This window comes from Mustela putorius, unplaced genomic scaffold (assembly GCF_011764305.1).
Source record: "Mustela putorius furo isolate JIRA1106 unplaced genomic scaffold, ASM1176430v1.1 tig00000139_pilon_pilon_pilon, whole genome shotgun sequence".
NCBI lineage: Eukaryota > Metazoa > Chordata > Mammalia > Carnivora > Mustelidae > Mustela > Mustela putorius.
This window is the reverse complement of record NW_025421293.1, coordinates 8,790,225-8,805,080: the sequence shown is the minus strand read 5'-3', so window position 1 is coordinate 8,805,080 and position 14,856 is coordinate 8,790,225. Positions and strand designations below refer to the sequence as shown.

General features: G+C 40.2%; 1 protein-coding gene across 1 annotated transcript; it reads right to left on the bottom strand.

Annotated features, from left to right (window-relative positions):
- Positions 1 to 13,693: 13,693 nt before the first annotated feature.
- Positions 13,694 to 14,638, bottom strand: LOC101683187 (olfactory receptor 2AE1). The gene has a single exon (XM_004781846.1). It carries the CDS (start codon positions 14,636 to 14,638, stop codon positions 13,694 to 13,696), a length of 945 nt encoding a protein of 314 aa, XP_004781903.1.
- Positions 14,639 to 14,856: the final 218 nt, after the last annotated feature.

Below are 14,856 nucleotides of genomic sequence, written 5' to 3'. Positions count from 1 at the left end.
CCAAATTTCAACAACACCATCAGCCACATTTTTATGTTTTTTTCTTCCATAGTCAAATTTTAATTTTTTTTTCCAGGGCTCAGTTGGTTAAGCATCTGACTCTTGGTCCTCAGATCAGGTCATAATCTCACGTTCATGAGGCTGGCCCCCATGTGGGGCTCCCACAGGGTGTGGAGTCTGCTTGGGGTTCTCTTTCTGCCCCTCCCTTCCTGCTCTCTCTCTCTCTCAAAAAGAAAAAATATATATATCTTAAGGAACAGGATTACTTAAGAGGTTAGTGGAAACAAAAAATGAAACACAGTGGATTTTCCTGAGGTTTGTCATGCTCAAAATGGATATAAACCTTCGTTAGCAGATTTCCACCTCTGGGAAGATGGAATAAACATACTTTTCCCTCTAAGTACGACTAAACAACAAGAAATATGTATACAACCAACCAAAGAGGACTCGGGAATGTGGGGAGAAGAAGGCAGACTTGCAGAACCACATAATGTGGTGGGTTCCCTGCATTTTCTTTTGCTTCGTATGTCCTAGACTTGAACCCAAAGGAACCAACAACCGGAGAGGCCAATGGGCATTTACAACATTAAAACGCCCCAACAAAAAGCCTGCTCTGTCTAGCCAAAGGAGCAGGAAAAGGACACCCTGGCAAGAAAAGAAATTTATAAGAGAGTAACTACTCTACTCTAGCCAAACATCATGAAAAAAAATGCTATGGCCCATTCCCACCAGGAAGGGCCAAGTGGGAAGTCAACACTCGCACCTTCTTCAGGTTACAAGGCACCCCACTCTCCACCCCTCATCTCTAGCCAGGGTGGTATCAGAGAAGGTCAAGCGGGAAGGCAGGATATTCATCACCACTGAGCAGTAACCAGGCCCTTCCTACAAAGTGCAATGCCTAGACTTTCACCCCCACATGACCATGATGAGGTGGCCCTCCTTCTCCCTACTGGTGTAGTCTTAAAGGAGGCCAGGTGGAGAATCAGGGCTTTCATCATGGCCAATAGGATGCCACCCCTTCCCCCACAGCATGGTGGTGGCCACATGGGAAGAAGTAGGGAGACATCATACTCCTTCCAACAAAGAGGAATCAGTGAGGCCTTTTGGGGAATCAGAACACCTACCCCTACCCAGAAGTGAGGAGATCTCTATCATGTGTCAACAGAGGCTAAGTGGAAAACTTGGACTTCCGCCCACCCTGGCGGTAACAAGACAGTCTCCCCCAGCCTTTCCCAGCCACAGCAATGTCAGAGGAAGCCAGATATAACAGAAAGTTGAAACAAACTCCAGAGTGTCATATCACAATACTCGGAATGTTCTAGTTTCCATCAAAAAATATTCATCACAACAAGTGCCAGGAAGATCTCAAACTGAATGAAAAAAAGAGAGTTAACTTGTGAGATCACAGAGATCTCAGAATTATCGTAAAAATGCCCCAATGGGGGATAAAAAAGTGCTCCAATGAGCAATTATGAACACATTTGAGACATACAAAAAAAAAAAAAGAAAGAAAGAAAGAAAGGAAGCCTTAGCAAAGAAATAGAAAACTTCAACAGTGAATGAATATCAGTACCAATATTCCAATTGTGATACTGTACTAGGGTTTTGCTCAATGTTACCATTGGAGGAAACTAGGTAAAGGGCCAAGTGACCCAAGATCACACGGAATTATTTCTCACAGCTGCTTGTGACTCTACAGTTATCTCAAAAATTGAAAATTAATTTAAAAACTACACAACTCAGATTTAAGAAGGCAGACAGAAATAGCATTTTTAGTGTCAGTTAACACCTAAAATTTGCGCTTATTAAAGATGAATGTGTCACTATTTTGTCTCATCCCATTGTCATCCATCCAGCAAATAATTGTATTTGTGCTCAACAATGTATGGATCCAACAGATATATATTGAGTGCCTGTTAGGTATGATATACCTATATAATATACCAATATAATATAAAATATACCTATATAAGTGGAAGTAGTGTTAACTACAAAAACCAGTTATTGAGAGATGTTACAGGTACATACACACATACTCTTTTTTTTTTTTTTTTTTTTCATAAAAAACCTATGACGTTGGGGTGCCTGGGTGGCTCAGTGGGTTAAAGCCTCTGCCTTCAGCTTGGGTCATGATCCCAGGGTCCTGGGATCCAGCCCCACATCAGGCTCTCTGCTCAGCTGCCTGCTTCCTCCTCTCTCTCTGCCTGTCTCTCTGCCTACTTGTGATCTCTGTCAAATGAATAAATAAAATCTTTTAAAAAAAAAACAAAAACCTATGAGTTTTGGTGTTATCAGCATTGCCATTTTACCCTGAGTTGAATTTACTATGAGTATAGGTTTTTAAAAGTTAAGCCCATGACTTTCAAACATACCATGTATCAGAGATTTTATTCAGCTGTTAAGAAATATGGAGATCAATAAAAGAAAATTGCTTCCAAGGTGTTTTGTAAAACCAAGGTTTATAGAGTTCAGCAGTAAAGGCATTTTTGATAACACATCCACAAAGAACATGAGAATAAGATTTCTAGGTCAAATAGAAAAATGGATAATGTCCTACAAGGCAATAAAACCATAATCTTTGGGTTTGTGTTTCTCCCAGACAGAAATCAAGCTAACAAGTGACTGTATGATGGGGTCTAGTCAAATAATCAATCACAAAGTCAAATGGATACTTTCTGCTAGATAAATAAATAAATAAACCATAGGTTGACTTGTTAAACAAAGCTGCAGTATGACATTTAAAGGGTATTAAGCCATCCTATTAGGTTATTTCCAAGTTTTGAATATTTTTTTTAAGTGAGAGAGATCACAGAGGGAGAGGGAGAGAGAGACTCTGGGCCGAGCAGAGAGCCGGATGTGGGGCTCGATCCCAGGACCCCAGGACCATGACCTGAGCCGAAGGCAGATGCTTGACTGACTGAGCAACCCAGGCGCCCCTTGAATAATTTTTAACTAACAAAATTGATTAGTAAAATCAGACTCCTAGTAAACAGACAAGCCCAAGTTGGAGTACTGTTTTAACTCCAAATCTTGTTCTCTTCCACATAAGCCATACTGGCAGTGAACGTCTCCAGTTTAGTGATATAAGCAGGCAAGAAAAGAAAAAGTGCAACAGAATGTAAAAAGGAATTCTAGAAATATAAACAGGAAGGGTGCCTGACTGGCTCAGCTGGAGGAGCATGAGACCCTCGATCCCGTGAGTTCAAGCCCTGTGGTGGGTATAGATATTATCAAAATAAAAAAATGGGCAGAAGATATGAACAGACACTTCTCCAACGAAGACATACAAATGGTTATCAGACACATGAAAAAATGTTCATCATCACTAGCCATCAGGGAGATTCAAATTAAAACCACATTGAGACACCACCTGACACCAGTTAGAATGGCCAAAATTAGCAAGACAGGAAACAACATGTGTTGGAGGGGATGTGGAGAAAGGGGAACCCTCTTACACTGTTGGTGGGAATGCAAGTTGGTGCAGCCACTTTGGAAAACAGTGTGGAAATTCCTTAAGAAATTAAAAATAGAACTTCCCTATGACCCTGCAATTGCACTCCTGGGTATTTACCCCAAAGATACAGATGTAGTGGAAAGAAGGGCCATCTGTACCCCAATGTTTATAGCAGCAATGGCCACGGTCACCAAACTGTGGAAAGAACCGAGATGCCCTTCAACGGACGAATGGATAAGGAAGATGTGGTCCATACACACTATGGAGTATGATGCCTCCATCAGAAAGGATGAATACCCAACCTTTGTAGCAACACCGACAGGACTGGAAGAGATTATGCTGAGTGAAATAAGTCAAGCAGAGAGAATGAATTATCATATGGTTTCACTTATTTGTGGAGCATAACAAATAACACAGAGGACATGGGGAGATGGAGAGGAGAAGGGAGCAGGAAATTGGAAGGGGAGGTGAACCATGAGAGACTATGGACTCTGAAAAACAACCTGAGGGTTTTGAAGGGGCGGGGGGTGGGAGGTTGGGGGAGCCAGGTGGTAGGTATTAAGGAGAGCACGGATTGCATGGAGCACTTGGGTATGGTGCAAAAACAATGAATACTGTTATGCTGAAAAGAAATAAAAATAAATAAATAAATAAATAAACAAACTTTTTTTTTTTTTAAGAAAAAGATATAAACAGGGTGTGTTGGAGAAATAAGGAGTCAATAACCCTTAACTGGACAAGGCATGTTTCCCAGGTGAAATAATTCAAGCTCAGTTAGAGACAGGTGTTCATAGTTAGGTATGCAAGGGAAGAAATGGCGTCCCAGGAAGAAGAGAAAGCATGTGTTATATGCACAGGTATGAGGATATTGGAGCAATCTGACATTTAAAGACAGCTTTCTCTTAAGAATTTGATATAGCTTTGAAAGAAACAGACTCTTAACTATGGAGAACAAACTGATGGCTCTCAGAGGGGAGGAGATGAGGAGATGGGGGAAATGGGTGATGCGGATTAAGGCGTGCACTCTCGATGAGCACTGGGTGATGAATGGAAGTGTTGAGTCACTACGTCGTACACTTTAATCTAACACTGAAGTTAACACTGCGTGTTAACTATACTGGAATCAAAATTAAAAACTCAAGAGAGATATTGAGGGGCTACCCACCCCAAAATGCATTAGGTCTGGACATGTACACATGGGAATTCCATCAAACCTGCAGGAAACATAATTTTCACTCAATTTGAACGGTATTATAAAATTGAAAAGAAAGAAAGCTTTAAGAATTTTATTGTTTTTATGTATTATAATTCAATACAAAATTGATGCTGGGCTACCTGGCTGGCTCAGTTGATAGAGCATGTGACTCTTGATCTTGGGGTCATGAGTTCAAGCCCCAGTTGTGTGTAGAGATTAGTAAAAAAAATTAATAAATAAACTTTTAAAACCCCTCTATTTTAAAAATAAGAAATGAAATTGATGCCAATATTTGAACTACATTGAACTCTCTTCTTCCTGACTCTAAGTTAAACGTCCTTTCAAGTTCTCACATTTGAAAAAAAAAAAAAAACAGCTGGCTGTGGTGTGCTATTTCTTTAATATACTTTATGAGATTTTTCTAGTATTTTATTTAATAATTAATTTATAGCATTTTAGAGTTTTCCTTTTAAATGACAAGTCTATGAAATTAAATCTTGAGAAACCTCTTGAGGACAAAAAAATACAGAAACTTCTCTAAGCCCTCTAAGAGGGCTTTTATTTTTTTATAAATTAATTTATTTATTTTCAGAAATACAGTATTCATTACAAGAGGGCTTTTTAAGAGAAAGTAAGCTTTCTCTTTCTAAAAGAGAAAAGGATTTTCTACAAAGCTTCCTAAACTTTTTAAGAGAAAGTACTGCTGTGAATATTAAAGTTAACAAAAGGTGTGCAATGGAAAAATGACAAACTTTGGAGTCAGATAGTCCTGAATAGGGCCAGGACTAGGGTGAGGTGAGCTGCTGGGGATGCAGAATTTAAGGAGGCACTCACTCTCTGGGTCCTGCAAGACCACAGGTGAAGGTGAGTCCTTCCTTAAATTCCCCCCTTCCCCTGCGTCTCATTTGCTTCACCCAATCCTGCAGCCTCGCCTTGAGTCAGCCCAGATCTTAGCCCTGCCTTCCAGAACTCCAAGATCTTAGGTGAGTTATTTGACCTCTTCAAACCTCAATTATGTCCTTTTGCAAAATGGGTTTGTACTACCTGCCTCACAAGATTGTTTGAGAAGTGAGATAATAAGCTGTATCAAGAAGAGTCAGCCTGGGGGCGCCTGGGTGGCTCCATGGGTTAAAGCCCATGTCTGCGGCTTGGGTCATGATCTCAGGGTTCTGGGATCCAGCCCCACATCGGGTTCCTTGCTCAGCAGGGAGCCTGCTTCTCTCTAACCCTCTTCCCTCCCCCTACTCATGCTCTTTCTCATATAAATAAACACAATCTTTAATAAGAAAAAGAAATGTAAATTTCAAGTTTCTGAATCAGAAACTCTAGTGGTAAGTTCTAGCCAACTGCTTTAATGAGCCCCCCAGATGATTCCAATGCTCACTTAATGCCTGAGAGTCCCTGCTCTAGCCGAGGAGGAATGATTGTAGAATTTTAAGCAAAAAAGTATTATGAAAAAAACATTAATGGGTGTGATTGAATGGATGGGAGATGAGAAATATTCAAAACAGAAAACAGGGTGGCTCGTTAGGGAGTTATTTTGTTAAAATAGAAGTTACTCAAATCTTAAGTTAGTGGAAGTGATGATCAATTAGAAGGTAGGTTTGCAATTACTTAGATAACAGAAGTAATGTAAATTTGAAACGTAAGTGAAAGTTTTTTTTTAAGATTTTATTTATTTATTTGACAGAGATCACAAGTAGGCAGAGAGGCAGGCAGAGAGAGAGGGGGGAAGCAGGCTCCCTGCCGAGCAGAGAGACCGATGCGGGGCTCGATCCCGGGACCCCGAGATCATGACCCGAGGCAAAGGCAGAGGCTTTAACCACGGAACCACCCAGGCGCCCCCCACCATTTTTTTTTTAAGATTTTTATTTATTTATTTGATAGAGAGAGATCACAAGTAGGCAGAGAAGCAGGCAGAGAGAGAGGGAGAAGCAGGCTCCCCGCTGAGCAGAGAGCCCGACACGGGGCTCGATCCCAGGACCCCGAGACCATGACCCGAGCCGAAGGCAGAGGCTTAAACCACTGAGCCACCCAAGCGCCCCCATTTTTTTTTTAAGAGAAACTTAAGAGAGTGTTTGTCTTGTCATCTCTATCTGCAGAACTTGGGATATTATCTGTGTCACTGCAGGTTATTGATAAATGCTTGCTTTTAAGTGACTGAATCCAGGATATGTCCTCCTCCACCTATATTTTTTTAATTTATTTTTTATTTTCAGCATAACAGTATTAATTATTTTTGCACCACACCCAGTGCTCCATGCAATCTGTGCCCTCTATAATACCCACCATCTGGTTCCCCCAACCTCCCACCCCCCCACCACTTCAAACCCCTCAGATTGTTTTTCAGAGTCCATAGTCTCTCATGGTTCACCTCCCCTTCCAATTTCCCCCAACTCCCTTCTCCTCTCCATCTCCCCATGTCCTCCATGCTATTTGTTATGCTCCACAAATAAGTGAAACCATGTGATAATTGACTCTCTCTGCTTGACTTATTTCACTCAGCATAATCTCTTCCAGTCCCGTCCATGTTGCTACAAAAGTTGGGTATTCGTCCTTTCTGGTGGAGGCATAATACTCCACAGTGTATATGGACCATATCTTCCTTATCCATTCGTCCATTGAAAGGCATTTTGGTTCTTTCCACAGTTTGCTGACTGTGGCCATTGCTGCTATAAACATTGGGGTACAGATGGCCCTTCTTTTCACTACATCTGTATCTTTGGGGTAAATACCCAGGAGTGCAATTGCAGGGTCATAGGGAAGATCTATTTTTGATTTCTTAAGGAATCTCCACACTGTTCTCCAAAGAGGCTGCACCAACTTGCATTCCCACCAACAGTGTAAGAGGGTTCCCCTTTCTCCAATCCCCTCCAACACATGTTGTTTCCTGTCTTGCTAATTTTGGCCATTCTAACTGGTGTAAAGTGGTATCTCAATGTAATTTTAATTTGAATCTCCCTGATGGCTAGTGATGATGAACATTTTTTTCATGTGTCTGATAGCCATTTGTATGTCTTTATTGGAGAAGTGTCTGTCCATATCTTCTGCCCATTTTTTGATATGATTGTCTGCTTTGTGTGTGTTGAGTTTGAGAAGTTCTTTATAGATCTGAATATCAACCTTTTGTCTGTACTGTCATTTGCAAATATCTTCTCCCATTCCGTGGGTTGCCTCTTTGTTTTCTTGACTGTTTCCTTCCACCTATATTTAAGTGATAGGGTTGGGTATAATTTTTGTTTCTAGAAAAAAGAACTTGTTTCCTTGCATATGGAGGATCAACAAAAGAGGTGATCCTGGCTGCTTGGCCCTTGATATGCTAAGAAAAAAAATAGACATCATTAGCCTGAAATTTTACTCTCTATAACATTCCTTTATTTGGTATCTATAGTGATTTGGCCAAAGATGAGTATTTGGGGAGCTCATGAGATCAACTGAATTCAAGATAATGGCCCTTTGTTTTTATTGCCAGATATGAAGCAATGTATGAAGTATCCAAAATACACAAATAGTGGTGGAGATCATTGCCTCTCAAAGGTTGTGACTTTCTTGGGCGATGAGGATCTTGGGTGACAGTGCATGCCTGTGTAGCCCTTAATCTGTCTGTCCTTACAGCTGTGGTTCTTGAGATTTTTGTGAAATATAGGGAAACTCCCATGTCAAAGCTAATAACCAAGTTCTCAGCTACATCCTGTTCATCTCCCCCGCCCCCGCCCCATGCTTTCTTTGTTCCTGACCCTTCGTTGGCCATCCCAATACTTCCAGCTTCATCCTCCAACAAATGACGTTAGGAGTCCCATTCACTGTGGCTGTTTCCACCATTTTGGCCAAATACCATCACTGAAGCTCTGGCTTCCAAGATCACAACACCAGGGAGAAAGCTGAGACAGCGGTTATCAGGGGCACCTAATTCTGTCATCCCCATCTGCTCACTGATACAAGTGACTTTCTGTGTCATCTGGTTGGGAACCTCTCCAGCTTTAGTGGACATAGATGCACTTTCGGAGCCTATCTTCCTTTACACTGTGTGCAGTGAGAGCTCACTCATTATGGTCTCCCTTTCCTTAGGATATTTGGGTTCCTTGGCCCTTGAAAGCTTCACCTTGGATTTCTTGGCTGGGAGCCTGCCTGACATTTTCACTGTAGCCAAGTTCCTGACTGTTTAGTGTTTTCTAGTGCCTGGATCAATTCCTCCCTGTGTATAATAGCACCTAAGGGATGGTAATGGCAGCTGTCAAGATCTTTTCTATCTTGGCTTCCAGTGCTGGGTTACTAGAATCCATCTTTGCCTCAAACTCCTGGAATATTCTCCCAAAGCCAGATAAGAATACCTTGCCAGGATTAAGCGGTAAAACCAACTCTAGAGGAGGTGCCCCTGGGTAGCTCAGTCAGTTAAGCAGCTGACCCTTGATTTTGGCTCACGTCATGATCTTGGAGTTGTGAGATCGAGCCCCTGGTTCTGCCCCTCCCCCCAGCTGCACTCACGCTTTCTCTAAAATAAGTGAATAAATAAAATCTTTAAAAAAAAAAACTCTAGGGGGAACATAAATATTCTAAGGCTCTACATCATAGACTTCATAAAATATTTAGAAAGGCTGAAAATTAAACAGTACTTGAACATTCTCTCCCCATACCTTGCCATGGATACGTAAATGTTCTAACATCATTGTCCCCCTGATTTGAAATGTCATGGTTATTATAAACTAAATTCCTGTATATAAATCTGTGTTCTGGACTCATTGTTCATTCATTGATTCTTTCCTTGAATAAATACCACACTACGTTAATTTTCTGAATTTCATAGCATGTTCTGACAGCTGATACCACCTGCTTGTCATTGTTGTTCTTTTTCAGTTATTTTGTACTTATTCTTACAGATTTTCTCTTTGATTTGACTTTTTGAATTGTCTTGGCAAACTCCTTGATACATACTAAGATTTGGATTACAATCATTTTGAATTTAAAGATTAAGTTGTGGAAGAACTGACCCCTTTGCAATAAAGTTTCCCATGTGGTATACACTTTATCTCCATTTTCATTTTCATCTTATTTATTAATGCTTCGTTATATTTTCTGACTGGGTTATTTGGATTGTTAAGTAATATATTGCTTCTATACATTTCTTGAGCTTACTTGTTCCAGTTAATTGTAAGTTGATTCTCTTGGATATGTAAGGTATAAAAATTAATATAATATATGCAAACAATGAATCATGGAACACTACATAAAAACTAATGATGCACCATATGTGACTAACATAATTTTAAAAATCCAAAAAATTTTTCAATATAAGTAAAATGTTTCTGCTTAAGTTTTATCCTTCTAATTGTATTGACAAGATTATATAATGCTTAATAGTAGTAGTATAGTAGTAGTAATTGTGGGCTGTGTATTGTTCTTGGCTTTAGTGGGAATGTTTCTGGTATTTTTTCCATTAAAATTTATGTCATGGTAGATTTGGGGATAATACCTTTTTAAAATCCAAATGAGTATTTCATTAATGATGAAAGTGTTCTCTATTCAATCCAACTTAATTTCTTTTTTTTTTCAGCATAACAGTATTCATTATTTTTTCACCACACCCAGTGCTCCATGCAATCCGTGCCCTCCTTAATACCCACCACCTGGTTCCCCCGACCTCCCACTCCCCGCCCCTTCAAAACCCTCAGATTGTTTTTCAGAGTCCATAGTCTCTCATGGTTCACCTCCCCTTCCAATTTACCCCAACTCCCTTCTCCTCTCCCTCACCCCTTGTCCTCCATGTTATTTGTTATGCTCCACAAATAAGTGAAACCATATGATAATTGACTCTCTCTGCTTGACTTATTTCACTCAGCATAATCTCTTCCAGTCTCATCAGTGTTGCTACAAAAGTTGGGTATTCATCCTTTCTGATGGAGGTATAATACTCCACAGTGTATATGGACCATATCTTCCTTATCCATTCGTCCGTTGAAGGGCATCTTGGTTCTTTCCACAGTTTCGCGACCGTGGCCATTGCTGCTATAAACATTGGGGTACAGATGGCCCTTCTTTTCACTGCATCTGTATCTTTGGGGTAAATACCCAGGAGTGCAATGGCAGGGTCATAGGGAAGCTCTATTGTAATTTCTTGAGGAATCTCCACACTGTTCTCCAAAGAGGCTACACCAACTTGCATTCCCACCAACAGTGGAAGAGGGTTCCCCTTTCTCCACATCCTCTCCAACACATGTTGTTTCCAACTTAATTTCTTACATAATTTTTCAAAAATTACAATGAAATACACATAACAAAATTTACTATCTTAATTATTTTTAAGTGTCATTTCAGTAGTGTTAAATATCTTCACACCAATCTCCATAATGAATAGACCTCCAGGTCCATCCGTGTTGCTGCAAATGGCAGGATTTCCTTCTTTTTATGGCTGAATAATATTCCATTGTGTGTGTGTGTATGGGTAGGTACATTTTCTTTATCCATTAATCAATCCATAGGTGAACATTTAGGTCATTTCCATGTCTTGGCAATTATAAATAATGCTGGAATGAACATGGGGGACATCTATCTCTTTGTGATAGTGATTTCACTTCCTTTGGATATATACCCACAACTGGAATTGCTTGGCCATATTGTAGTTCTATTTTTAATTTTTTTAGAAACCGCCATACTGTTTTCAGTAGCAGCCATACCACTTTACACTCCCACCAACAGCACATAGCTGTTCCCTGTGCTCCTTTTCTCCACATCCTTGCAAGCACTTATCTCTTGTCTTTTTGGCAGTTGCCATTCAAACAGGTGTGATGGAGTATCCCATTGTAATTTTGATTTGCATTTCCCTGATGCTTAAGGATGGTGAGCACCTTTTCATTTACCTGTTGGCCATTTGCATGTCTTCTTTGGAAGCTGTTTGGTTCCTCTGCCCATTTTTAAATCAAAAAAAAATTTTTGTTTTTTTGGCTATTGAGTTGGAGGAGTTTCTTATACATTTTGGATACTAACCACTTATCAGATATATGATTTCCAAATATTTTCTCCCATTCCGTAGGTTACCTTTTCATTTAGTTAATAATTTTCTCTGTCAGAAGTTTTATGGTTCGATATAGTCTCATTTGTTGTTTGTCTTTGTTTTTATTGTCTTGGCTTTGGTATCAAATCCAAAAACTCATTGACAAGACTGGTGTCAAAGAGACCACCCCTACATTTTCTTCTAATAATTTTATGGTTTCAGGTCTTACTTTCAAGTCTTTAATCCAGTTTGAGTTGATTTTTTTCCTAATCATATCCCTAATGATTAGTGATGGTGAGCATCTTTTCATGTGCTTGTTGGTCACTTGTATAACTTGTTTGGAGAAATTTCTATTCAAATCCTTTGCTTATTTTTAAATATGCTTATTTTATTGTTGTTGTGTTGTTGTCATTCTCTATATGCCCTGGATATTAACCCCTTATCAGATATATGGCTTATAAATACCTTCTCTCTTTCCATAGGTTGTCTTTTCAGCATACAAATCTTTCACTTTCTTGTTTCATTCCTAGGCATTCTTAGGCATGCAACTGGTGGCTCATTTTATAGAATGCCCCCCCCCAAAAAAAGCTATTCCTCAAAAAGAAAATACTTTCTTGTGAAAAAGAGTGTAACTTGGCTTTTAGACTTAAGCTCTATTCTTCTGAAGATGGTCCTAGGGATTTATGACTTTTTTTTTTTAACTAATAGGGAAGCAAGATATAGAAATTTGTCCTCACTTTGGAATTTCTCAGAACATTAGATCCCAGAAAAGTTCACTGAGATGTCAGGCCTCTCTGTATTTATGTGAAATTAACATCTGGCTGTCTGGGGCCAAGGATGTCAGCCAAAGCCATCTACCATATCTCATTTTTATAATTTCTTCCCCTTTCTGAGTTAAATATCATTAATGTCATGGGATAGTTAACAGTCTAGGTTCCTTTTGTTTATGATCTGTGCAAGAAATAGCTACTGAATACCTATTTCTTATCAGGCTCTTGTCTTGGGTCTGGCAAGACAAAAGTAAGCAAAGTCAAGTCCTTGACCTTGGGAGCTCACATTCTAGTAAGACCATCAATATGGGGCACCTGGGTGGCTCAGTCATTAAGCATCTGCCTTTGGCTCAAGTCATGATCCCATGGTCCTGGAATCAAGAGTCCTGGGATGGAGCCTCTCGTTGGGCTCCTTGCTCAGCAGGGAGCCTGCTTTTCCCTCTCCCTCTGCTTTTCCCCCGCTTCTGCTCTCTCTCTCTCTCTCTGTCTCAGATAAATAAATAAAATCTTAAAAAAATAAATTAATACACAACATCATGCAAAGTAGTAGTAAAAAATAGAAGCAGGGGACAGAAGATGCAGAGTGCTGTTTTATTTTTTTTCCTTTTTCCCAATTTTTTAATTTAAATTCTAGTTAACATACAGTGCAATGTTGGTTTCAGGAGTAGAATTCAGTGATACATTACTTACATACAGCATCCAGGGCTCATCACAAGTGGCCCCTTAATCCCCATCACCCATCTAGCCCATCCCCCACCCACCTCCATCAACCCTGAGTTTGTTCTCTATCGTTAAGAGTGGGTTATGATTTGTTTCCTTCTCTTTATTTCCCCCATCCCATATGTCCATCTGTTTTATTTCTTAAATTCCACATATGACAGAAATCATATGGTATTTGTCTTTCTCTATCTTACTTATTTCCCTTAGGGAAACATGTTTTGGCAAGGTTACACTTTTAAAGAAATCAAAAGGAAATGAGAGAGTGTCTAGCAATTTTAAAAGTTGATCTTGGACTTCTCAGCCTCCAGAACTGTGAGAAAATAAAATGTTTTGTTGTTGAAGCCACCTAGTCTATAGTATTTTTGTGATAGTAGCCCAAATGGACAAAGACAATATTCTACAGTACTTAGATGCCTGAGAGCAAGTTAGAATACTGGAATTATGTGTTCACTACTTTATTTTTGCAGTAGTCATCAGGGACCTGAACTCTTGAAGAGCTTAGAGGTTTATGCAGATCAACTTAGGGAGCTTATCCCATTCCACTCTTACATTCAGGGCAACGTCAATTACTGTCTCTGAGTGAGAATATCTCTCCGCAGCACTCTTCTCAGAGCCTTAGCTACATCCTTATTCCGGAGAGTATAAATCAAAGGATTCAGCGTGGGAGTAATGATGCTATAGAACACAGAACCAACTTTGTCTTGCAATGGCGTGTGCTGGGACCTGGGCCTCATGTATGAGAAGATGCAGGCACCAAACCAGAAGGAAACCACAATGAAGTGAGAACTACAAGTAGCAAAGGCATTTCTCTTACTCCCAGATGAACGCATCTGAATGACCCTGTGGAGGATAAAGGCATAGGATGTAGAAACCAGGAAAATGGGGAAGAGGAGAAGTATGATGCTGCTGATGTACACTGTGGTCTCATAAACAGTGATGTCTCCACACACCAACTTCACAACAGCTGGAAACTCACAGTAGAAGTGGTGGATTTTTCGAGACCCACAGAAAGGGAAGTGCATCAAGATCGTTGTGTGAATTAGAGAGTTTATAGACGCTCCCAACCACGACATGACAGCCATCATCACTTCCACCCTTCTGTTCATGAGAACGGTATAACGAAGTGGATGACAAATGGCCACATAGCGGTCATAGGACATGAGAGCCAAGAGAATACACTCGGCACCACCCAGAGACAAATAGAAGAAGTGCTGGGTAGCGCAGCCCACAAAGGAGATGGTCTTTTTGCCAGAGAGGTAGTTGGTAGCCATCTTCGGGATGGTTGTGGAGACATGCATCAGATCCATGAGAGAGAGCTGGCTGAGCAGGAAGTACATGGGTGTATGAAGCTGGGCATCAGCACAGATGAGGAGAATGGTGAGCACATTGCCACTCACTGCAGTAAGGAAGACCACTATGGTTAAGGAGAAAAGGAAACGGTGGGTAAGAGAGTCATCAAAGAGGCCTTCAAGGATGAAGTCTGCCAGAGAGGTCTGATTCCTCTGCCACATCTCCCCTCTCTCAGTCTCTGGGGAAAGAGGAAGCAGAGATGAAGTGTGATATCAGAAATACTGGGGTTTGGCAGACCTGACAATAAGCACCTTTTGATCTACCAAAGCATTTGTGCAGAGAATTTTTTTTCTATTTCTGATTCGTCAACAGCTCTAATTATTAAAATAACTTTTAAAAAATAACTTTAAATAGGGGCGCCTGGGTGGCTCAGTGGGTT

Bases quoted from the DNA above. Each gene is read 5' to 3' on its own strand.
- LOC101683187 (XM_004781846.1), bottom strand. From the start codon at position 14,638: ATGTGGCAGAGGAATCAGACCTCTCTGGCAGACTTCATCCTTGAAGGC.